The sequence below is a fragment of the Apodemus sylvaticus genome, chromosome 10 (assembly GCF_947179515.1).
Source record: "Apodemus sylvaticus chromosome 10, mApoSyl1.1, whole genome shotgun sequence".
NCBI classification, from domain to species: domain Eukaryota; kingdom Metazoa; phylum Chordata; class Mammalia; order Rodentia; family Muridae; genus Apodemus; species Apodemus sylvaticus.
In genome coordinates, this window is record NC_067481.1 from 63,305,121 (window position 1) to 63,330,754 (window position 25,634).

The 25,634-nt window shown below is 46.2% G+C and overlaps 1 protein-coding gene and 1 pseudogene across 2 annotated transcripts; one reads left to right on the plus strand and one right to left on the minus strand.

The window, feature by feature from the left end:
* Window positions 1-1,293: 1,293 nt before the first annotated feature.
* Window positions 1,294-25,267, minus strand: Tnfrsf13b (TNF receptor superfamily member 13B). 2 transcript variants are annotated; one of them, XM_052197413.1, is made up of 5 exons: window positions 25,159-25,267; window positions 11,190-11,319; window positions 9,491-9,715; window positions 3,681-3,857; window positions 1,294-3,270 (listed from the first exon to the last, which is right to left on the minus strand). In XM_052197413.1, the coding sequence occupies exons 2-5, from the start codon at window positions 11,296-11,298 to the stop codon at window positions 3,044-3,046; spliced, it is 738 nt and encodes a 245-aa protein (XP_052053373.1). In that variant the 5' UTR covers window positions 11,299-11,319; window positions 25,159-25,267; the 3' UTR covers window positions 1,294-3,043. The 2 variants fall into 2 exon arrangements, with proteins under 2 accessions (XP_052053373.1, XP_052053372.1); XM_052197412.1 differs by lacking the exon at window positions 25,159-25,267 and adding an exon at window positions 22,933-23,018.
* On the plus strand, window positions 21,320-22,677 carry LOC127695345 (60S ribosomal protein L7a-like; annotated as a pseudogene).
* Window positions 25,268-25,634: the final 367 nt, after the last annotated feature.

Genomic DNA, 25,634 nt, shown 5'->3' on the forward strand with positions numbered 1-25,634 from the left:
TTTTCCTTGTGTAAAATCATTGTTCTTTTTGACAAGTGGCTTGTTTCATTTATTATAGCTTTGAAATAAAAAATCATGAGGGAAAAAAAATCCTATGATTGTACTGTAGTTAGAAGTTTTATTACCAAGACATTTATGTCACTTTTCTTTCCCTTGTCATTGTGAGGGGCTATTTGACTCCTCCCTGATGGCTTTTAGTCTTTCCTATATCATAATAAAGCTGCATTTTATTCTGAAACCTGACTGTTTACCTCATTACTAACACAGCCAGAATGTGGGTAGCAGCAGACAAGGTGGTAGGGTGGGCTACTATGGGTTCCCTATGGGTAAAGATGTCCTGCTCTCCACTGCTCTACAGTGTATCAACCGTGTACCTCCTGTACAAGTCTGTGACTAATACTAAGCAGGTTTCAAAATCACCTCAGACCCACATGCTGTGCTGGTTTGTGAGGTGCCAGCATTGTGTAATGGTTTCTGGCTAACAGTATGAAGCCTGTCATAGACATCCCTATCCCTTTCCTTTAGACGTTTTGTATAAGTCTGGCCACCATCCTCCGCCAGGCAGGAGCAGAGCTGACAGAACACTATGTGTAGCTGTGACCTCCGCACGCTATGCAGTGCTGCTTTCCTTGATTTTCTTTGGAATCTCAGTACACCCAATCTTAAACTCTAGTCACAGATGCTCCTAACCACTAAGCCATCCAGCCCCAAGACTTGCTCATAACATCTAATCTTAGAATGCTAGCCATGGGGTCTGAAGTGATGTTGCATGATCCAGTGTAGTTATTGTGTCTGAAGACTCATATTTCAGTAGAAAGGCAGAGGGCTTTTCCAGGCCCTGCTGGAAAGGGCCTCTTGTTCTGGTATCAAGGGGAAGGCATCAGCTGGGCAGTATATGCATGCTTGGTGGCAGGTATGATCCAGGTTACACATCACAAGGTACATGCACCACACTGGCTTCCCCTGGTCCTCTACAGGAACACTGATGTGTGGTGGAGTGAAAGGTATCAAAGAGACTGAAGGAGGCTGGCCCAGAAATAGAGGTGAGAAATTCAGGAAACTGCAGGAATAGAATTTGATCACCGTTGGGGAAATAGTTGTAATACGTAAGAGTGTTTAGGAAAATAAGATTAAGAAAGACAGATACCAGGTTTTCTCACATTTACAAAACCTTGATTTTTTCTTAAAGACATGAACTTATAAGGGCAACGAATTGTGTGTGGGAGACCAGTGGAAGAATGTGGAGGAGAGTTAGGAAGTCGGGGAAGAATACCAAAGCATGCTACATACAAGTTTGTAAAACGCTGCAGCAAAAATTGTTTTATTCAACTAATATATACTAATAAAAACAATTTAAGGGGACAATGCAGATGGAGTAAGGCTGTATTCTACAGGCTGACCCAACACAAGGTAAAATTGGCAAAAAAGCCCATTCTTCACAAAGTAAAAGACAAAATTTACACAAATGACCCTTGGAAAAGCTGACCAAAAATCCTCATGATGGGGGGGGAGCAGGGGGAGAGGGGATGGGATAGGGGGTTTTTGGAGGGGTATCAAGGAAAGGGGATATACCATTTGAAATGTAAATAAAGCAAATATCTAATAAAGAATTCTCATGACTCTGAAGCTGAGGCTGGACTCTGCACCCTATGTTCTTGGTGCCCCTACCCTGGTTCTAGAAACATCTTGTGTTTTCAGTCCCTTGGGTTTAGATGAGCAGAATTTTAAAACTACAGATCTTAAAGACTAAAAATAGGTTCATACAGGCTGAGCACTGGAGTCTCTCTGTGCATGCACTGGTGATATTCCTCAGCCCACAACCAGCGCATGTCCGCAGCAGGAGCCAGGGTCTTTCTAGCAGTCCTGTTGAAGGAAGTTGATCATGGGGACAATGTCGGTTGGCTCAACACATCGTGGACAAGAACTTGTTAGGTGGCAACTTTTCAACAAAGTTAAAACAGTGATGGTCTCACAAGGCCTCCACTGTGGGTTGAGTTTGTCCCCCAAAACTTACACTAAAATCCCTAACCCTTAGTGCGTCAAATGTGGCCTTATTCAGAGATGGATTCTTTAGAGAGAAATCAAACTAAAGCTATTAGGCAGATCATAACATGAACTATAAGAGGAAGAAGAGTGGCCTCAGGAAGAGCCGACTCTGCAGGCACCATGACTGCAGACAACCAAACCCTGTGTACAGACACTCTGTGTTATTAGGACTAATATCAGAGTTATTCTGTGCAGACGTCTTCTCCCTCGGCCACCTACTAGCTATGAATGGTGAGGACAGGGACACCTGTCGTGTGACCTTTGGGTTTCGTAAGCCTGCCTGGGTGATAAGGATGACGTTTACAGTTCCACACTTCAGCTTGCTGGGAAATGCTTCTGAGGGTATTTTCGTGCACCTGGAGGTTTAAATGTAGCTTAAAAAATTAATCATAGGTGCTCATGAAAAGTGGATGTAGTTGAATATATTCTTGCTGAAGTCCAGGTAACACCCATCAGGGTTTTTTTTGTTGTTTGTTTGTTAGATGTTTAGTCTTCTAGAGAGGCCCCTATCTTCCTGGCTATACCACATCAGCCAGACACATATGTACACACACATCTGCATGCACGGAATTCACACACACACACACACATATAGGTGCACATGTACACACAACTCATGTATACATGCACACATGACACAAACCAGCATCTGCACATACACATACAAATTAAATCACAAATACATCCACACTGCACTCGGCTATCTGCCTAAGGTCGTAGGAAAGACCACTAGTTTGTAAGAATTGTAAGGGTACTGCTCTACATGCTGGCTATTCTCCGTCTTTCTTGACTAAAGAGAAAAAGCACAGGTTGACTGCTCTGGAAAGTATAGACACAGCAGCACAGGCGGTGCTGAGGACGTGGGCGCTGCGGGCAGTTGCTTTATTGCTCTGCGTGGATGCAGCTAGGCTTCCTTTCTCGTGTCATTCGACTCTTCTCCATCCCTTTCCCCCTCTGTCACTCCATCAGCTAAATTGTCTTTTTATTTTTCTGGCTATCAAGCTCCAGGACGCGTGTCCCCAATGGGTGTGCGCAAGACACCCAGGCCGCCAACCGATGCGCGCATACAGGGCTGCGGGGCAGCAGTGCCCGCGAAGCCATGTGTCCCGAGCGAGCGCTGCGCGCTCTCCTGAGTGGGCGAGCTGCGCTCTGGGAAGCAGAAGCTACACGTTTCAACAGGCTGGGGTGACGCGGCCACTTCGTTTCGAGTCTCTGTCACGGGGCCTGCAGGGACAAAGGAAGGCACTGTGGGCACCTAGGACTGTCCAACGCTGCCTGGTCCAGGAGCCCAACGCTTCTACAGCCACCCCAGGACTTACCCTTCTAAGCGCCCCTGAAGAGGTTTGCAAGGCCGGGCTCACTTCTCCCCGCACCCCGGAAAGCAGTCTCCGCCCTTGGGTAACCCCCTTCCTGATCTCCTCCAGAAGATCTCCAGAAGCAAGAACCTGACATCCACCCTTTCTTCTGGCCCTACTGTTTGAACCTGATTTTACTAAGGTGCTTCAGGATATGCCCCAGGCCACCCCGGTGGGCTCAGAGTGTGTCTACCCTAGATGCAGGGGTAGTGGTAGATGGCGGAAGGGGGAGGACTGCTGGTGATTGCCAGGAAAGGAGGCCCGACTTTCTATACTTACGGTGGGCATGGGGAGTGTTTGCTTGTGACCCACGCTGCCCGACAGGCTGGCTGGGAAGTGGCTCTCCTCTACGCCTGAGGAAGGAGGCCAAGACCACCAAGAAACAGCAGAAGATGGCACAGAGGCAGACCCCCAGTGTGCAGTAGAGAGTCAGCTGCTCGCTGTTTAGCCTCAATCCTGTGGGTGTTTCAGGACAGACAAGTTCACGGCAGGCACCCACTCCCCAGAGCCCCCTTCTCGAAAGGTGCCATATTTAGGCCTGTAGCTGCGTGTGCCCTCCCCCATTTCAGGACTAAGCTCCCTCCCTACCAGGGGCTTTCTTTTTACCTCATTAGGCCCAAGTACTCCCACACAGTCATCCCCAGACCTGCCTCGCTGGTGAAGAAGTGGGATTCCTTTCCTGGCCCCAATACACTGCTATGCTTTCTGAGTCCTGAGCTACTGGCCCCTTTAACCCCAAACTGATGACACCTTTTTCCAAGACTTTAAAGCTGGACACCTCTGGAGCTGGCCTACTCCACACGCTTTGGAGATAGACAGACCCAGGGATGGATGGACACATGCACACTTGTTTGCGAGGGTGGCAGTCCCAGGAGGATGACTCCACCAAGCATCAGGGCTCCTGGGTGAGCTCAGACTTTGAAATCGGGATCAGGGATCTAGATGACTGAAAAGTCTGAACCCAGACATGACGCAGAATGGCCCTGGGAAGTGGGACCGTAATTCACTTTACAGCTTGAGACTTGAACCTTGGGCTTTGATTAACGACTAAGACCTTGTCTCAGTCCGAAGCTCTCTCTGCTCCTGACCTTTCTCCTCCCAATCTATCTTATGGGTCTTTCAATGCAGGCACCAAGGCATGCTCTGTGCTAGTGACGTGAGGGACCACGCCCTTGAAGGAGAAAATGGAAGTAATAAAGTTATAAAGGATCTATTGATACACTTTCTCAAAAACACTGTTATATTAAAGTAAAGTAGGTAGAGAGGCCAACCCTGACTGGCAGTGCTAACTCATCCCCCTTCTCAGGAAGAGCAGAAATTTGCCCTGCACAGGGTGACCCCAGTTACAGCTGCCTGGGAAAAGCAGCCCTGCTCTTTCTCTGGGAAAATGGCGATAGTGTTCTACACCATAAATCTCCCCATTTGTCCAAACAACCAAACCTTGGGACTTCTGTCTCTGTAGAACAATGTGTAATTGTTCAAAGTGTAACTTCGGACCTGAGCCTATATAAACTGCGGGGACTTTCTGTCCAGGGTCGGTTCCCTGGTGTGCATGAACCAGAACGAGTCCATGCTATTACTCGGGAGCTTCTCCTTTATTAATCTCTCAGGAGTGCTTTCTCACTGGGAAAGCACAATTCTACAAAAGCTCAGCTGTACTGGGTCCAGGCGCCTTTTGTACTAGACGCCCCATAATTCCCTGTTCGCTGACAGGATGGGAAAGAGGATGGTGGGGCGGTGAGGGCTGTCAATACCTTTGTTTTTAAAACTGGGATGTAACTTGTAAACCACCACATTCACCACTTTAGTGAACTTTGAGTGTGTGTGTGTGTGTGTGTGTATGTGTTTTAAAACATACTCATGAAGTTGCATAAGTATTTGTGCTCCCCAATTTGAGGCTATTTTTATCTCTAGTGAAAAACTTCCTATCCCATTAATGAATCCTCACCATCTTCTCTTACCTGGCTCCCAATTACTTTCATCTGTCCTATGTCTCTATGGACTGACTCGGCCTGTTCTGGGCATTTTGTACCTCACACTGATGGGTTTGGGGAAACTGTTCAGGATAGTGTCCATAAGATATTGCTGGATGAATTGTACTAACAACAACAACAACAACAACAACAACAACAAAAGACCCGACAGGATTCTGTTTCTCTTTTAAGTTTTCAGTTAGATGCTGACTGTAACAGACTTCCCGGCATTCACTCCTTACACAAACTGGAGTCTGATGTAACAAACAGCTCGCTGCACAGATTCCTTATCCTTCTGCAGGGCTCAGGGCCACGGTCCAGCGAGCTGTATGATTACTAAGCAAAACTTAACGTTAATCATGATGCTGAGGCGCTCTCCTCATTAACCCTGCCTCTTGATGTTCCCCTATGAGGCTGAAATGGAGGAGACCCAATGGCCAACCTCTGAGCTTAAACATGATCTCATGCGTGTGTGGACATCACACGGTGGGCAATGGTAACAAGGAGGACCAGGAGCCTCGCTGATGCTTGCGACAGGACCTGCTACACTTTCTGTGACCTGTACACTTCCTCCAATAAGGGCAGAACTATCCAGCTACTTTAACTACACCCTCCATAAGAAGTCTAATACACCAGCAGTTGCGTGTGCTGTGTTGCTGCTGTTCCGTACACACGTGCTGTAAGAATACACGTGTTGTAAGAATACACACTGCCGTCACTCAGCTGCCTAATGTTCTGAATCTTTGCCATCATTAAGTGTTATCATGGTGCCTTAGATGGACCCTCGGTTGGGGGGGGCTCTAAGTGCTGCCTGCTCTATATCACCTCTTTTGCCAGCTTATAAGTAGTCTCTGTTTCCAAACCCCTAAGCAGTTAGGGTGACCTGAACGAGGGACTAGGAGTTAGACAAATTTCCCAGTAGGAAGACCATTAGGGAGAAGGACCGTGACTAGGTAATAAAGATGGTGAACTTCCAAGATGTCCAGCTTCTTCCTCTGAGACAAAAGCCTGGCGGCTTAAAAACAAAGGTCTAAAGTGTTTTTCTCAGTGCAGCCCCCTGATGATGGATTGGCCCTATGAGCTCAAGGCCAGATCAGGATGCTACAGTTATGAGTCAATCAGCTATCCTGGCCTTGTTCAAATCTGTCCTAACCAACTCTTCCTGGTCATGATGACACATGCCTTCGATCCCAGTACTTGAAAAGCAGAGGCAGGTGGTTTTCTCTGCGAGTTTGAGGTGTGCCTGTTTACGCAGCACGTTCTAGGACAAGCGTGCCTGACTCCACACAAGTACCCTGACTCAAAACAAAACCAATCAACCCACCCTAAATTAGGAGGGGAAGACCCTTCAAAAATCAAAAGCAAAACCAAAGCCTTGAAGAGAGACTGGGTTTTCTGAGGTTTCCAAGACCCTGCCCTACTTGGTAGAGGGATTTTCTCCCCGTCCCTCTTCTGGGTGTGTCTCCGTCAGTCTCAAACTGCTAGTCAAGCATTCCCTGCCCCACTTCGGGTCTGACTTGCCTCTTCCTTTCACTTCACCCTTAAAGATGCTGGGGGAACCCTTGAAACAGTGAGGAGGGACTTCCTAATGGGTTGTATCCCTGAGCTTTTAGCAAAATCTTTAAAACTGGTTCTTCACCATCAACCATGGCTCCTTGCCAGGCAGGAGTGGCCAACTTCGCAAGGCCTCCTTCCCCCGCGTGCATACATAGACTCCGTCCCTGTCAGGCTCCAACCACACCACTGTAAGCTTCCCATCACCGCCTTTGCTCCACAGGACTCTGAACCACTTGCTTACAGACAGCCCTCCTGATGCTACCCACCCCACTGGCCTCTTCGCGCTGTCAGTCCATCTGAATCCTCTCCTGGTCATCAGTATTGCTGGGGACAAGGAGAAGGACCTGCCTTCCCTAGTCCAGGGAAATCCTTTCAAATCCTTAGCACCCCTCCCCATCCAAACCTAACCCTACTGCGGCCTGTAGGCTCCTAGAGCTGACCCCACACACAGCTTACCAGTGTTCCCTCAAAGCCAATACCTCCTGAGTAGCTCAAAATGAACTAATTAATTAAAATAAGCCTATCTCTCCCAGTCAGCCTGCAGCCTTTCATTGTCATGTGTCCCACTACCCAGGACACTCCTCCATGTGACAATGTTTGTTAAACCTCAAAGTGCCCTGCAAAGGGGAAACCTCACCAGACAACCGTGTTAAACACCATTCCCTGTCTTCAGACAGGACTCTTTGGATGCTGCAGGACAGACATCTCCATATGCTTGCCCCGTAGCTGCACCGGACCTCTGCTCTTACCTTTTTGTCTCCACCATTCTTCTTCCCCCACCCCCCACAAAGCTCCAACCCTATCAGTACCCCCACATCAACAAGAGCAAAATGGGACATCAGACCCATCCCCTCTTCCTGCCACTCTGGGCATTTTTCCAGGACTACAAGGGAGAACAGCAAGAAAGCGTTTATCTCGGTGGCTCTCGGCAAGCATCACTTCCAGAACAGCTGCACGCCTTTCAGGCCCACCTCCAAGAATACTAACAGGTCAAAACTGGTTCAAGACCAGGCACAGAGAATCCAGCAACAAGCCTCTTCTGGATGGGCTCCCGGTTGCTGCCTGGCCGGGCTCCTCCCCTTCCACACCCCCCTTCCTCTTTATCATCCTCATAGGGACAGTTTACCCTGTCTTTCAAACTCTTTCCAGAGCATCCTCCTGGACTGTATCACTGCCCTACCCCGGTCCACCACGCCAAGATGAAGTAAAGGCAATGCTTCTTCCAGAGTCACTCCAGACTTGAGAACCCACAAAATGCTGTCCCCCTCCCTCCCAGTAGAAAGTAGCCAGATAGGAAATGGCACCCTCAGACTTCATATGTAAAGGGTCTTGGATTATAGGAAACCCACCCTCAACACAAAACCAATGCCCTAAAACAGGCCCAAGGTCCCAAGAAATCTGTCACCCATGGAATTCCCAGAAAGCAGCTAATCTGAAGGTCAGAGTAAATCAACCTAGCTTCCATCCTGCCTTTCCAAGAATCAGATCGCAGAGAAAAGCAGCTACTTCCTCATTCTGCCCCTGACAAGACCCTCCCCTCTCCCCTCTCTAGTCTTAGCTCTACCAGCCCCGCAACATGTAATTTGCATTGCACTGCAAGTTCAAATGCTGTGCCTCTGGGTCTTGGGGCCGCATCTCTCAGACCAAGAGATGTCAGCTTTTACCATGAAGGTTGGTCTGAGTTTTCTTTTCTTTTCTTATCTTTTCTCTTCTCTTCTTTTCCTTTCTTCCTTCCTTCCCTTTTTCCCCCCACTTTCCTCTGTTTGATTCTTACATGTACCACAAAGTTTGCCTCCCACACCAAGCCTGTGGAATCATTCTCTTTAGCTCTGTTCTGGGCTGGGCCCTGTTCTATCCCATAGAATAAGTCGCTCAGAGAGGGTTTTTCTTTTTCTTTCTTTCTTTCTTTCTTTCTTTCTTTCTTTCTTTCTTTCTTTTTTTTTTTTTTTTTTTTTTTTTTTTGGTTTTTTCTGAGACAGGGTTTCTCTGTATAGCCCTGGCTGTCCTGGAACTCACTCTGTAGACCAGGCTGGCCTCAAATTCAGAAATCTGCCTGCCTCTGCCTCCCAGATTGCTGGGATTACAGGCGTGCGCCACCACCGCCCGGCTTCACTCAGGATATGTAGAAAGCACAGCCCTGCGAGGCTGGCTAGGCCATGACCATGTATCACACATCTCAAAAGCAAAAGCTAAAGGAGTGTATGCGTGGCTCAGCAGCTGACCTCGGGATGAACACCAGGAGGATCCAGGTCCAGTCCCAGCACTGCAGAATATCAAGGGGAAATTTTAAACAGATTTGAATCTTTTCACCACAAAGATATGGTTAAGCATTTGAAGTAACAGATCTGAGTGCAATATACAACATGTGGATGTGACAAACTGTCCCATAGGCTTCTGAAAATTTCATCTAAACATTTTTTTCTACCTGGGAGTGACCTCCCTGGCTTCTGGATACTTGCCTTGAGTCTGAGCCTCTTGAACTGAAGACACTTGTCATGGCAGCCACTGCCCGGCTTCTACCCATCCTGATGCCATAGGCACTGGCCTGGGGTCACTCACCTGGACCATGCTCTGATCCCTGGAGCCTTCCTGAGTTATCTGTCCTGACTTCCACCTCCCCGGCCTGTGGTCTCCTGAGCTCAAGCTGGAGGTTCACCTGGCTTCTGTGCTCACAGAATTGTGCACACTGCAGAGGGTGCTGTGAACAGGTGGAGTCACAGCTGACACAGGCCCCCAGGAGATGGTCGTAGTACTTGTCTTGCTCTTTTCGGCAACTGAATAATTCTGTGGGACAGAAAAAACATACCTGGGGTCTGACCCTAAACTACGTCTAAGCAAAGAAACGAAAACAAACCAACGCTATAGCTCAGTGTGAAGACAGCAATTCCAGAATGGTTGTGCCCTGTGGCACATTGCAGTCTGATATCTATATCTATCTATACCTATACTTAGCTACCATACCTGTATCTGTACCTATCTATAGATATGTAGTTTCCTCTACCCAGCTCAAGTGTTACTGAGAGTGTTGTTTTGTTTCTTCTTTGACCTATTAATTCTTCACACTTCTTCATTTCCAAATATGGTCATTTTCTACATCTATTTACATTTTAAAAAGTTTATTTCTTTTATTTTATGTGCATGCCTGCATATATGTATATGCACCACATTGATGCCTAGTGCCTGTGAGTTCAGATGACAGCACGGATCTGAACTGCAGTTGGGGATAGTTGGGAGCCACCACGCAGTTGTTAGGAACAGAACTGGATCCCCTGCAAAATTAGCAAATGCTCTTTACCACTGAGCTGTCTGTCTAGCCTCTTCTACATATCTTTTAAATTAATATCTGGATGGATTGCTCCGTTGTCAAATGTTTGTTTGCATTTTCAAATCTCCTGAAGGGGAAACACACTTCAAGTTAGTGGAAGGACTAGAAGAGAAAAAACCAGAACCTTCCTTGGAGATTTGGGGAGGGAGCTGGGAAAGGCCGAGATGATGGGTTGGAACCCCAGCAGCCTACACAGGTAGTGATGCTAAGCAGGAGTCATGCCCCCAAGGGGCCCAGCTGGTGACTAGTACATGAGAAGCTAATCTCCTGGGTGAGTTAGTCCATCCACAACTTCACAGCCAGAGAGGCTACAAGGACGTAGTCTGACCCAGAGGAAGGGAGGCACTACCCACCCAGTCTCCAATAAACAACCTTCACCACATGCCAAGATAGAGAGCCTTGTGACCGTGGATTGGGACCCATCCCTCCAAACCATGAGCGTTCATTCCTCCTTTAAGACTAATGGAGTCTTAAATTTATTTAAAATGTACAAGAGCAGAAGAGATGGCTTAGTGGGTAAAGGTATTTATTTGCTACCAAGACTGATAAACGCCCCCCCTCCCCACCAAGTTTGATTCCCAGGACTGCAAGATGGAAGGAGAGAACTGACTACTGAAAGTATCTTCTGATTCTCTCTCTCTCTCTCTCTCTCTCTCTCTCTCTCTCTCTCTCTCTCTCTCTCTCTCTCTCTCTCTCTCTCTCTTGCACTGGAGGCTGGATGAGAGAAGAAAGGGAGAGGCACTTCAGGCGGGGGAGCAGGCAATTGGAAGGCAGGAAAGAGTAGACAATGTACAAATGGCTGAAACACTGAGCGGAAAAGACCACCTGCAGATATCGTTCCTTAGCCTGGCTTCAGAAAGATCAGGGGGATGTGGGAGGGGGGATGTGAGGGAATAGCTCAGCTATCCCCTGGCCTTAGACGACAGAACTCACTGCAGAAGTCTGTACAGGTGCGATGGCCCCTCTGGCCGCAGGTCAATGTACAGGAGACGCAGGTTTTCCTCGAGGAGTCCCAATACTGCTCTTTGGGGCAGAATGCCATAGCCACACCTGGCCTCCAACCCTGTGGAAGGGGAGATGAGAATTAGGACAGCGGATGGGCAAATGCTTTCCTGCCCCATTCTGAGATGTTCTCTGTCTGCAGTCAGAGCTGGCGTCCGACCTCAGCTGAGGTCAGGGGTGGCTTAAGCCGCAGTTTCTCATTTGTAAAATGGTTTCTCGATGGCCCCTTCCTGATATTGTTGCACCCTGTCTGTCCCCACATTGTCCTCCATGTGTACCAGGTCTCCTCCCCAGGGTCTCTGCTTACTTCTTCCTCATCCTTGACATCTGTCTAAACCTCATTACCCATGGAGGACTGTGGGGAACAGAGGGCTGTAAAGAATGATTTGTGTTTAGACATCCTGGCACTGACCTAGATATCCAGCATGGACTGCGGTGGCTGACGTTAGACAGCAGGGGGTTAAGAGCCAGCACAAAATGGCCGACACTAGATGTTTGGGGAACCCAAAACCAAACAGTGATGTCATCTCTTCCCTAGCTGTCCTTGGCAGAATGACATTTTTGTGTGACTCCTTATAAATATGGCCTTGAGGTCAGAGGCAAGGGCTTTATTTAGCCTTCATCTTTGTCAGCTTGTCTGGCTGTGTCCGCCTATAGACCTAGATGCCTACGAGACCTGTGTGCTGGTCTGCATGTGTGTAGATGTGTGCCTAGGTACCTACCGTTGTCTACCTAACGGTCTGTGTGGAGGCCTTCAGTCAGAGTGAATAAAGTATCTTAAAAAATTTATTTGCTTTAATTTTATGTGTATGCATATATGTATGTGTACATATACCACTTATATGCCTGGTGCCTGTGGAGGCCAGGAGAGGGTGTTGGGTCCGCTGGAACTGGACTGGTAATTGTATGCTGCTTTATGCTTGAAACTTGAGTCCTCTGCAAAAGCAAGTACTCCTAAGCACCGAGCCATTCCTCCAGCCCCAGTCCAGTAGTATGCCTCATCTGTCCAAGGCTCCTTCATCTCTTCAATCTCCTTGCCCCATGTGACCCTCCTCTTTTCATGGCATTAGAACAGAGACCTCAAAGGCACCCTACTGTCCCCCATGCCCAGGCGTCCCCTCTGTACACAGAACCACTGCACCTCACTGTGGCCTTGGCATTCATGAGTGTAGCTGCTTCCTGCCACTGTTTAAATTTACCATGTCATGGTTTGTATATGCTTGCCCAAGGAGGAGGTGTGGCCTTGTTGGAGTAGGTGGGTCACTGTGGGCATGGGCTTTAATAATACCCTCATCCTAGCTGACTGGAAGCTAGTCTTCCACTAGCAGCCTTCAGTGAAGATGGAGAACTCTCAGTTCTGCCTGCATCATGCTCCCACCTGGATGATGATGGACTGAACCTCTGAATCTGTAAGGCAGCCCCAATTAAATGATGTCCTTTATAAGACTTGCCTTGGTCATGGTGTCTCTTCCCAGCAGTAAAACCCTAACTAAGACACACCATAAGCATCATTTGGCAAGGCCTGGTCATGACTTTCTGCCCAGTGCTGGGTCCTCAGGACTTCCCAAGTGCCCACTAAAAAACCAACATTTTCAAAAGCAGACCTGGCCAGTGCCAAGCCTACAGCAGGTATTTAGTGTAGAGTTCTTCCCCTTTCTTGTTCACTGATACAAGAAACATTACAACAATGCATTGTATAAACCCCATGTCTTTTACCAGTGTGCACCCACACCAAGACTGAGCTCACTCCCGGTACCTAGAGACTCCCTGGGGCTAACTCCCACCAGGAAGGTGAACATTCTGACTTGTCGCTATAGGTGGGTAGACCCTCTCTGGCATATTACAGACATGATCTGCATCTCCTCAGCAGTCCACTTTGCCACTATGACGCCTTCACTCTGACTCTGCTGTTTGTTCTGGCCACAGCTTCTCCTGAGGTACTTTTCAAGGTGTTTGCTTACTCTTCAATGAGAGCAAGCTGAGCAGAGCCTCGTGTTTTCTGTCTGACAGGCAGCATAGAGCCCCAGCCGAAGTCCTCGGAACAGAGGGTAGTGACAGCAGCGGCAGGCAGTAGCAGCACTCTGGAAGTTGGCGGGCCCAGGGGCAGCACTAGGTCCTTTCTGGCCTTGGGAGTGAGGAGAATCTGTCTGTCCTGACTCCATTCCTCCAACCTAAGCAGAGCAGGTCAGGTCTGGAAAAGTCATTCCCTCTACCCTGTCTGTGTCTGGCTAGAGGTTAGCAAACAGGATGTGGGGAAATGGACTGTGGGGAGATGCTGAAAGGCACCCTCTGTGGGAAAGTCTCCCCACCAGTGGCCAGGATCACACAGGAACAAACCAGCCCTGGGGTCACAGTGAGACAGAGGGAAGACCAGACAGAGTGGGGCTTAGCAATGCCAGCTCACACTGTCCCATCAGAGTAAGATGACCCCAGTTATAGTGCTGCTGTTCCTGAGGCAGGCAAACACAGGGATAGTTTAGCGGCATAGACTATACCTTGTTTTAGTTATGCAAGCCCGGCTCCTGGACGCCCAGCTCCCTTCCCTGCACATAGCATACATCCACCCCTCTTCAATCAATGTGCCTACCAACCTCAGCGTCCCATCGCTGTGGAGCTGCACCTCTCTCTGAACAAGGTAAGTCATTCTGCCCCTAACAGCCACCAAATCTGTTTTTATTCAAACATGTTCCTAATGTACCAATGGGAAAAATAGAAAGGCCAATACAATTTGAACTGGTTTGGGGTACCTGTGTGGTAAGACCAAACTGTATCCTCAAGCCAGGAACTATTTACAAACTTATGCATATGCATGATCAGGCATGCATGTGACTAAAATCAGAAGCATTATGGGAAAAGACATGTGCAATAGAAAAAAATCGCTGTATGACTTAGCCTGTCAATCAAAACAGTGACCTATACCCTAAGCTACCACATTCTCCTTCTCTTGAACCCCTTAAAGGAAAGACCCAAATGGTAACAGGGCTTGAGTACCTTCTTCACTCTGGTGGCCGCTGCCCCTTTGCAGTGTCCTCTGATCACTTCTATTGCATTTCGTAACGTTTTTGTGCTACTTTGTAGTCTCTATAAGCTTTAGTTTCAATCTTGAATAAAGTACCAAGGATCTGCAGACAGCCACCCCAACCCTAACTCCTGGTTATAAAAGCAGGGCAGAGGGATGCCTGCTCACCTGGAGCCAAATGAGAGCCAGTGAGAGCCAATATCCAGACTGCTGTGAGCTGAAGTGTCTCACTATTAAAACAAACAAAGGCGAAGGAGCACAACGACAAAACCCCTCAGTCTTATTAAAAGTACTCAAAAGATTCGAGCAGACAGTTCTCAAAAGAAGACACAGAAATTGCTCCTAGGCATCGGAGAAGATGCTTGGCATCATGGCTCATCAGGAAAGCCACAGCTGGCTCCCCAACCCTGGTTAGAATGGCTGTTACTAATGGCCAGGTTATAGAGAAATGTTCACACATTTCTGGTGCAACAAATATGAAAGTTTCTTTAAAAAGTAAAAGCAGAATCAACACATGGCCCAGCAGTTCCATCAATGGGTGCTGTGGTGGTTTGGATGAGAATGGCCCCATAGGCTTATATGTTTGACTACTTGGTCCCCAGTTGGTGGAACTGTTTGGGAAGGATTAAGAGGTGTGGCCTTGTTGGAGGAGGTGTGGCCTTGCTGAAGGAGGTGTGGCCTTGCTGGAGGAGGTGTGTCACTGTGAGCCCAACCATTCCTAGTATTTCTCTGCCTCTCTGCCTAGTGCATGGGGATAGAAAGGTACTGCTCCAGCACCAAGCCTGCCTGCCTGCTGCTGTGTTCCCCACCACGATGACCATGGACTCCAACCCTTTAGAAATGGGGCCCCCAAATTATACACTTTTATAATCTGTCATGTTCAGGTGTAACTAGGACAGGTATTTATCCAAAAGTAAAAAATTAGAAAATTGAGACATATCTTTGCTGCCATGATTATTATAGCTTACCATAATTTTCAAGATTTGGAATTAACCTAAATAGCTAACAGTGAATGAATGTATAAGGAGAATGTGATATCTATGTGACAGAATATTACTCAGCCATGTAAAGGACTTAGTTCTGTTTTGTTTGAGCATCATAAATAGATTCAGAAGACATTATTTTAATCAAAACGAGCCAAATGCAGAAAAACAAGAGTTATATGATTTCACTCTATGCAATCAGCAATGTCAACTTCCACTGGCAGAGAGAGCAGTGGCTGCAGCAGCTGGGAGAGAACAGCTGGACAGAACTATGTTATAAGAAGACGGGAGGATATGCTTATGTTCTGTGGCTCAGCAAGGAGACTACAGTTAAGGATAATGTCTATCTTAAAATGGCTGGAAGAGAGGTGCTTGGCTCTTACTCACACAACAAACATCAGGTGGTGGATGAGCAGATCTCCCTGGTTTCATTGTTACAGGATGTAGACACGTGCTAAAAAGTCACCGTGTCCGTAAATATGTACAACTGCTGGGCACTGACTTACATTTTGTAAAAAGAAACAAAGACCCAAAGCTTCCTAGATCTGAAAAAAGATGGAAATACACGCGTGAGAAGCTCAACACATTCCAAGCAGGAAAACCTCAGATACACCAGGCCTGGTGCCGCAGGACCGTGACTCCAGCCACCTGGGAGGCTGGGGCAGGCTACCCAACTTAGCAAGACTGTCTCAAAACTGAAGGTAGTAAATAAAATAAGTAAACATTTAAAAGGCAGGAATACAGCTCAGTGCTAGAGCGTTTGCTTTATATCTCTGAGATCCCAGGATCAATCTTTAGGGTAAAGAGAGAGAAAGCAAGGGAAGGCAGGAAGAGGAGGGCGAGGGAGAGGAGGGAGACAGTGAAAGAGGGAGAGAGGAAGAAAGGAAGAAAGCCCCTCAAACTTGTGCCACGATACTTTTCAGTAAAATCATAGAACTCGAGGGTAAAGAAATTTGCTAAAGTAGCAAGATAAAAGCAGCTTGTAGGCTGGGGAGGTGAGCCGGCAGGTAAGGCCCTGACGGCCTCGGTTTGCCTCCTGGGACCCCCATAAAGGTTAAAGAAGAGAAATGAATCCACCAAAGTGTCCTCTGACCTCTACATGCCTGCTCGGGTACATGGTCCCCCCACACACACCCCTGCCTCTTTTTCATATACACACATCCTCATCATCATTACAAAGAGAAGGAGGAGGAGGGAGGGAGGGGGAGGAGAAGAAGACAATTTGACAACTTGTTATGTACACGGAACCTTCTGGAAAGTCAATGGAGAGAGAAAGCATGGGATGACAGATCTAAAGGCCTAGAAGAAAGCTGTCAGCCACAAGTTATGTCCTGGGCAAAACTGCCTGTCAATACTGAAAGAGAAATCAAGACATTTCCAAAAGAACAAAAATAAATAAAGGGGCGCATTGCTGGTACCAGAGGCTACCAAGAGTCAGTGTGAAAATGGAGGTCAGTAGACAGCGCCCAGAGAGGAGCAGAAACACAAATAAAGGCTCCTGCGCAGGGAGACGTTAGGCTTGAGTTTGTCTTCTTATGTACATGGCATTTTGTCTGCATGTATGTTTATACCATGGCATGCTTGGTGCCTGTGGAGCCCCTGGAACTGTAGTTACCAAAAGCTGTGAGTTGCCATGTGAGTTCTGGGAATCGAACCTAGGTCTTCTGGAAAAGCAGCTAGTATTCTTAACTGCTGAGCCATATCTCCAGCCTCTGTTTTATTTTACTTTTTGAGACAAGGTCTCTTTAAGTAGGTTTAGCTGGCCTGGAACTCTCTATGTGGGCTAGATTGGCCTCAAACTCAAGGTCTCTACCTCCTGAGTGCTAGGATTAAAGGCATGCACCAGCTACCATGTCTAGGCATTTAATCAATCAATCAATCAATCAATCAATCACTCATCAATCAGTTAATGTGTGTATGTATGTGTATGTATATGTGTGTATATATGTGTGTATGTCTTTGTATATATATGTGTGTATGTATGTGTATGTATGTGTATGTATATGCGTGTATATATGTGTGTGTATGTATGTGTATGTATATGTGTGTATATGTGTGTATATGTGTGTATATGTGTGTATGTGTATGTCTGTGTGTATATATATGTGTGTGTATATGTGTGTATGTATGTGTATGTCTGTGTGTATATATGTGTGTGTATATGTGTGTATATATGTGTATGTATACGTGTGTATATGTGTATATGTATGTATGTGTATGTATATGTGTGTATGTGTATATGTGTATGCCTGTGTGTATATGTGTGTATATGTGTGTATGTATGTGTATGTATATGTATGTATATGTGTGTATGTATGTGTGTGTCTGTGTGTATATATGTGTGTGTATGTGTATATGTATGTGTATGTCTGTGTGTATATATGTGTGTGTATATGTGTGTATATATGTGTATGTCTGTGTGTATATGTGTGTGTGTATATATGTATGTATGTGTATATGTGTGTATACATCCTGTACGTGCACTTGGTTGCACATGGTAATGGGAACTGAACTAGAGCTTTCCAGTGAGTGCTAGCCCCAGTTCTTTTCTTTGTTGTATTTTGAGACAAGGTCTGGTTAAGTTGGCCAAGGTTGACCTTGAATCCCCCTCTAGCCAAGGTAGGGCCTTGAACTTGTGATCTTCCTGCCTCAACTTCTCGGGTACCTGGGTTCATGAGACTCCACCACCAGGCCAGTCAAGATAAACTTGAATTATTGTATACTTGTTATGAGTTGAAACTCCTACTTCACCACATAATTTAATAAATACTGCACAAAAACCTATGTTAATCATTATTCATATTCAAAGACAAAACTTGTAACAATGTTTTCATAAACCACATAAAAGCAGAGGGGCAGAGATTTTTAGGAACTGTGTTTTGCAAATTAATGAAACTAAGTAGATATTCAAATTAAGACACTACAGGATCAAGTTGTTAATTGTAAATTTTAAGATAATCACTAAGAAAATAAATTAAAAATCTGCAGAAAAGGAGAGACAGTGGCTTGAACCCATACAGTGAAAGGAGAAAATCGAATTGTCTCCTGACCTCCACTCACCATGGCATCAGAGCCTGACATATACACGCATTCATGCACAAATGAATAAAATAAAAAGCAATATATAAATAGCAGAAACAAATCTTTATCAGAAAAAATAAATATAAATGATCTAAACTCTCTGTTTAAAGGAAGAAATGTGCAAATAGATATGCAAAACCCACAAGAGTAATCTCTATGCTATTTATAGAAGATTTGTTTTTGTTTGTGGTGTTACAGGTGGAGCCCAGGGACTCCAGCCTCCTAGACAGTTTCCACCTCTTAACCACGCCCCCAACCCCAACACAGATGAAAGGACACAGAAGATTCAAAAATAAAACTATGGAGCCAGATATTTCATGCATTGCCAGGCTGTGGTGGCCTACACCTTTAATCCTAGTACCCTGGAGGCAGAGGCAGCAGATCTTTGTGAGTTCAAGGACAGCCTGGGCTACAGAGCAAGCTCCAGGACATCCAGGGCTACACAGAGAAACCCTGTCTTGAAAAGCAAAAAAGGGATAAAAATGCAAATCGTGGCCAAAGACCAGATGCAAATTTACAACTATTGTTGGACAAAATACATCTTACGTCAAAGCCCCAAAGAGACATTAAAAGAAAGAAAATCATAGACCAATATACCTTATGAATACAGGGACGAACTCCTTAACAAAATGTCAGCACACGAACCTCACAGTATATTACTTACCATGACCATAGGGGGATTGTTCCTAGGCTGCTGCAAGGAGCCTAGGATGGTTCTATAAAGAGCCATCGCTTCCGTGTATATCACTGAAAGAATTAAGAGGGAAACTACACAGTCATCCCAATGGATACACAAAAGCCTTTGACAAAATTCAACAGCTTTTCATGCTAAACAAACCAACATGAAACTTCTGGCTGATTCCCGACTCCCAGTCCCAGGTCCTGTGGCATTTCCTTTTAGGTCAAGTGGCCTCTGGTCAACACCTCATCCAATTCTCTGAGAAACTATGTGTCGGCATCTGTGTGAACATGTGCCTGTGAACATGGATGCTGCATACACATGAAATTAGAGTAAAGGCCTGGCCCAAACCTGGAACCTAGGCAAAATGATGATAGTGAACATGGTGATAGATAGTTAGATAGATAGATAGATAGATGATACATACATACATACATACATACATTCATACATATATAGATAGACATATACATAGACAGACAGATAGATACATAGATACATAGACAGATACATAGATAGATAGATAATAGATAGATACATAGATACATAGACATATACATAGATTGATAGATACATAGATACATAGACATATACATAGATAGATACATTGATAGATACATAGGTAGATACATACATAGATAGATACACAAACATATACATAGACAGATAGATAGATACATACATACATAGATACATAGATAGATACATAGATAGATGCCTAGATAGATATATAGATAGATGCATAGATATACAGGTACATAGATACATAGATACATAGATGTATCCAGACTAGAATGAAGAATGTTAAGTCAAGCTCTGTCCATAGGTGACATGATCTTATACTAAAAAGGGCAACAAAACTATTAGAACTCATAAAATCGTAGTTACAGGGTAAAAATATTAGCAACCAAAAGGCATTGAATTTTTGTAGTCTTACAAAGAACAATCCTTAAGAAAATTAAGGAACAATGTATAATAACATAAAAAGAAATAAAATGCTTAGTAAAGTTAGCCAATGAGGTGAAAGAAGTGTATGCCAAAAACTATAGAATATTGTGGGAAGAAATAACCTAAATAGATCAAAAGATGCCCTGTGTTCATAAACTAGAAGATTTAAGATGTCAATATGGCCCAAAGTAACCTACCAGTCATAGAATTTTTTTTTTTTATTACATGGTGGGGAATCCTCTGGGTATATGCCCAGGAGTGGTATAGCAGGATCTTCTGGAAGTGAGGTGCCCAGTTTTTGGAGGAACCGCCAGACTGATTTCCAGAGTGGTTGTACCAATTTGCAACCCCACCAGCAGTGGAGGAGTGTTCCTCTTTCTCCACACCCTCTCCAACACCTGCTGTCTCCTGAATTTTTAATCTTAGCCATTCCCAAAGAAATTAGGGAAATGACCCCCTTCACAATAGCCACAAACAGTATAAAGTATCTTGGGGTGACTCTTACCAAACATGTGAAAGATCTTTATGACAAGAACTTCAAGACTCTGAAGAAGGAAATGGAAGAAGACCTCAAAAAATGGGAAAACCTACCATGCTCATGGATCGGTAGAATCAATATAGTTAAAATGGCCATTTTGCCAAAAGCAATATACAGATTCAATGCAATACCCAGTCATAGAATTTACAACAGAATCCTAACGACTTTTTAAAATACATAAATAGGAGATGCTGTCCTAAAAATTCAAATGGAATCACTAGGTACTGAGAATAATCTTTAAAAGAAGGGCAAAGCTGGGGACTCACACTTCCTGGTTCTGAAACAGGCAGAGCTGGTGCAGTCTGCAGCATGGTGCCAGCAGAGACAGAGGGCCGACCAGAGCAGCTGGACAGGGAAGGCAGACTAGCCTTTGCCTGTATGAGCAGATGGTTTCCTTACAGGTGTACCATGAGCAGCCAATGGGGCAAAACCCAGTCTTCTCAATGTATAGCTGATACCATTTAAATTAGTCTGTCATACACTTAAGATGTTATAACAGTATTGAAGGGAAATCTGGGTAGACACATGCAAAAGACTGTAGTTAAATCCTTACCCAATACCATTAAAAAAAAAAAAACTAACTCTAAAGAGTGGTGTCCTATCCCTTTAATCCCAGCACTCAGATCCAGAGGCAGGCAGAACTCTGAGTTCAAGGTCAGTCTCCTCTACAAAGGGAGTTTCAGGACAGCCAGAACTGTTATACAGAGAAACCCTGCCCCCCCAAAACAATAAATAAACAAACAAACAAATAAAAACAATTGATCAAAGACTTAAAAGCCTTTAAAACTAAAAATTGGGCCTCTCCTCCAGCTGAGTAAGATGCCCAAAGGAAAGAAGGCCAAGAGGAAGAAGGTGGCCCGGCCCCCGCCATCATCAAGAAACAGGAGGCCAACAAGGTGGTCAATCCTTTGTTTGAGAAAAGGCCCAAGAATTTCAGCATTGGGCAGGCCAGCCAGCCCAAAAGAGACCTAACACGCTGCGTCAAATGGCCCCGCTACATCAGGCTGCAGCGGCAAAGAGCCATCCTCTATAAGCTGCTCAAAGCACCTCCTGCCATTAACCAGCTCACCCAGGCCCTGGACAGGCAAACAGCGACACAGCTGCTTAAGCTTGCCCACAAGTACAGGGCAGAGACAAAGCAGGAGAAGCAATGGCCACCGGCCCGTGCTGAGAAGAAAGCTGCTGGCAAAGGGGACGTCCCCACTAAGAGACCACCTGTCCTCTGAGCAGGAGTCAATACAGTCACCACCTCGGTGGAGAACAAGAAGGCTCAGCTGGTAGTGGCTGCCCATGTTGTAGATGCCACACATGAGCACGTGTGGAATTGCTGGCTCCCATGGTGACTCGGTTGAATTTTTAAATAATTGCCAAGCCATTTGACAAAGTGGCCACGACATTGCCTAATCCCATTTGGTGCACAGGGTCCTCACTGTCTGTCCCTGTCCCCTATCTAAGCACTGCAGCAGTCCCAGCAGGGGATGTGGCCTCTGCCGGTGTGAGCTTGTCTTTGCCCAGTGCTGAGCAGGGTGCCTTTCCTGGGATGCCCATGACCCCATTGAGCTGGTGGTTTTCCTGCCTGCCCTGTGTGGAAAGATGGGGCATACCCTACTGCAGCATCAAGGGAAATGCCAGGCTGGGGCGCCTGGTTCCCCAGGAAGACATGCACCACTGTTGCCTTCACACAGGTTAACTCGGAGGACAAGGGCGCTCTGGCTAAGCTGGTGGCAGCTATTAGGACCAATTACAGTGACAGATATGACGAGATCCGCTGCCACTGGGGAGGCAACATCCTGGGTCCTAAATCTGTGGCTCCCATTGCCAAATTGGAAAAGGCAAAGGCTAAAGAACTTGCCACTAAAGTGGGATAAACGTACACTAAGTTTTCTGTACATAAATATAATTACAAAATTATCTTCCAAAAAATACCTAAAAATTGGACTAAAGCGTTGAATAGACATTTCCCCAAAAATATGTGTGAGTGAACATCAAAGGGAAAGGCACGCTTCTTATTATATGGAAGCTCCTTTAAGTGGAGCTACTGCCATCCCTGTGAGTGAGTGAACCGAGCACGTTAGCGGGAGAGAGGCGCCATGACCCACCACAGCCACCGCCTCAGACGGTGAGACTGACCGGAAGAAGCTATGTCCACCCTTCTTTCTCACCAACCAACCAGATCCACGTAAGGCCCAGAAACCCTTCCCAGGAATTCCTCCTTCCCTGCTAGACTGGGTTCAGATCAACACAGAGGCTCCAGCGTACCCTGAAACACAAGAGTCGGCAAACCCTCCAATTTCTAGAAGCTTCCTGACATGCTTGGCTAGATAGCGGGTGCTGTTCCATGGAAAATTGGTGAGGCAGATTAGTTTGAAACCTGCTTTTAAAAAAGTCAAGACAGCAGCTTGCACCCACAGAAAGAGCACGCATACCTGCAGTGTGGTGACGCAGGCCCCTTTCAGGAGGACTGGAAGGTCACCTCTCACCATGTGCAGGGCAGGGTGCACCAGCTGGCGCTTCCCTTAAGCCCCAACTGGTGGGTCTCCTCACCCCTTAGTCCAGGTGTCGAGGACGGCAACTTTGAATTCTTGCACCTTTTAAAAACTGGACACAGGATGGGGGTGGGGGTGACCCACGCCTTTCATTCCCAGACCTTGGGAGGCAGAGACAGGAGGATCTCTGAGTTCAAGGCCAGTCTGGTCTACAGAGAGTTCCAGAACAGCCAAGTCTACACAGGGAAACCCTGTCTTCTTGAAAAAAAAACCAAACCAAACAAACAAAAACCAAAGACTGGACACGGGGCATGTTTGGCTACTACTGTGAATACCTTGAAAGAGGAAAAAGAAAGACTTGACTTTCAATACCAGTCCGGAGCCCGTGTGAGCGAGCAGTCCTACGCTGCCGTAGAACGAAACACTCAAGACAGTTTTAAGAACACAAGACCCAAACTGCAGCCTTTTGCTATTAATCCAAATACTTGTGGCTTTTTTCTTTTTTTTATATATATAAAGCAATTTTCTATTTTTGAGTTTGAGTAAAACAAAATTGTTATGTGAAACATATTAAGGTGGTTACTTTCATTTTAATGGCTTTCTGTTGTTACTACTACTACTACTACTACTACTATGTTTTTTGAGGCAGAGTCTCACTATGTAGCCCTGGCTGTTCTGAATCTCACTCTGTAGACCAGGCTGGCCTCACACTCACAGAGATCCGCTTGCCTCTGCTTCCCAAGTGCTAGGATTAAAGGTATGCACCACGATATCCGGCCAGCAGCTTTCTATTTTTAATTTCATATGTAACTGTTTTAGCTTTTATTGTTATAAAAGAAACTATGAACAGAAAGAATATACACCAAGGTGGGAGTGGTGGCGCACGCCTGTAATCCTAGCACTTGGGAGGCAAAGGCAGGCAGATTTCTGAGTTCGAGGCTAGCCTGATCTACAGAGTGAGTTTCAGGACAGCCAGGGTTATACAGAGAAACCCTGTCTTGAAAAACCAGGAAAAAAAAACCAAAAGAAAGAATATATGCCTCATTCATAATAGTACAAATATAATAAGTAGTAAAATGATTATTTTAAAATTTAAGGTATTTAAAAATATTAAAATAAGTCGCAGGATTTTTGTTTTGTTTTGTTTTTGTTTATTTTCAACTTCCCAGAACCTTTGTTTGTGACTCTTTAAGAGAGTCTGAAGGGTTGAAAGCAGGTTTGTGGTTTTGAGGTCCATTTTGTAGGTGAAGAGAAGAGACTTATCCGAGGCCAAGGGCCCGTGTATAAACTATGAGCAAAAATGACTTGCACTCTCCACCTGTCCTGGCTTTCCCGGGCTCTCGTTCCAGCACTCAGAAGCTGCTGTGGGTTCCAGCACATTCTTCCCGATGCCTAATTCCTGGTCCCAGGTCCTCTGGCATTTCCTGTTGGGTCAAGGTGGCTCCTGACCATCACCTCCTGCGATTCTCCGTGAAACCTATTTGCATCCTTGGTGGATGGACATGGTGGCTGGACAGAGATGGAAATCCTAGCAAAGCCTGCCTGAGCCTAGCTTGTGTCTGGGCATAGGTGGAGCTGCTGTGAGCAATGGCTCCTGATGAGGACCCTCTGCCTTGGGCAAAACTCTTTAAACCACCCCAGAGACACTATAGGATAAATGGCCCAGCTTCGTCAGCAATACTCAGCAAGAAAAATGAAAAGGCAGATGGGACAGGTAGAGATTGAAATACAGAACCCATTTTCTCCTGCGGGCCATGAAGGACTGGTTTGAATCTGTCCACCGAGGACGCACACCATCGCTACTTCTTGCTTAGCACCCGTGCTTGTAGGCACTTTGCGCTATTAGGAGTTCTTAGAAATTCACGACAGTTAAGTGGGGACAGAGTTCTAAATGCTGAATCCTGAGACATCTAAAATCTACCAGATTCACTTCAAAATAGTCCAGGGGCACAAGGAGAAAATCTGAAACATGGATAGAAAAAGAAGGTTCCCGCCTGTTGGCTGACCCCCTGGCACGTACGACCTGACTCCGGAGGCCTCTTCTGTGTGCAGGACTGAAGCTGTCCCAAAGCTGAGTAGCCTTAGCTTGTGCCTGTGGTGGCACTGCTAGATCTCCAGCCCCCGGAGCACCCTCTTGGCCCTCACCCACCACGGCTGCCTACTCACCACTCTCCTGCGCCAACGGCTCCAGCCTCCTGCCTGCCCTGGCCCACACCACTCATTACTCAGGGCGTTTATTATTAGCCTGCGATTTTGTTAGGCCTAGGCCACACTTCCTGGGTTTTCCCCTTCGACCTGGGGATGTAAATAAGCCACACTGCTGACCTGCGCCTGCGCCTTAGTCCAGGGAGTACAGGTGAGCGACCTCTCCCTGTTAGCTTAGCAGTGGGGGCTTAGCCTGGTTGTGTTTTGGCAGGGCTGGGACACTTCTAGATCTTCTCCGGCCCAGGTTCATGTCCACTGCCCACTCTCCAGGGTAGGATGCCCAAATAGCTCTCGTCCTCCCTACATAGCCTTCCCTCCTCGTGGACCATCACATCCTGTGTTGCTGCCTGGTCAGTTCTTGCTGTCCCTTCTTCAATGCACAGTTGAAGTGTCGTTTCTCCCAGGACATCTGTGATTGCCCCCAAGACATTAGGAAC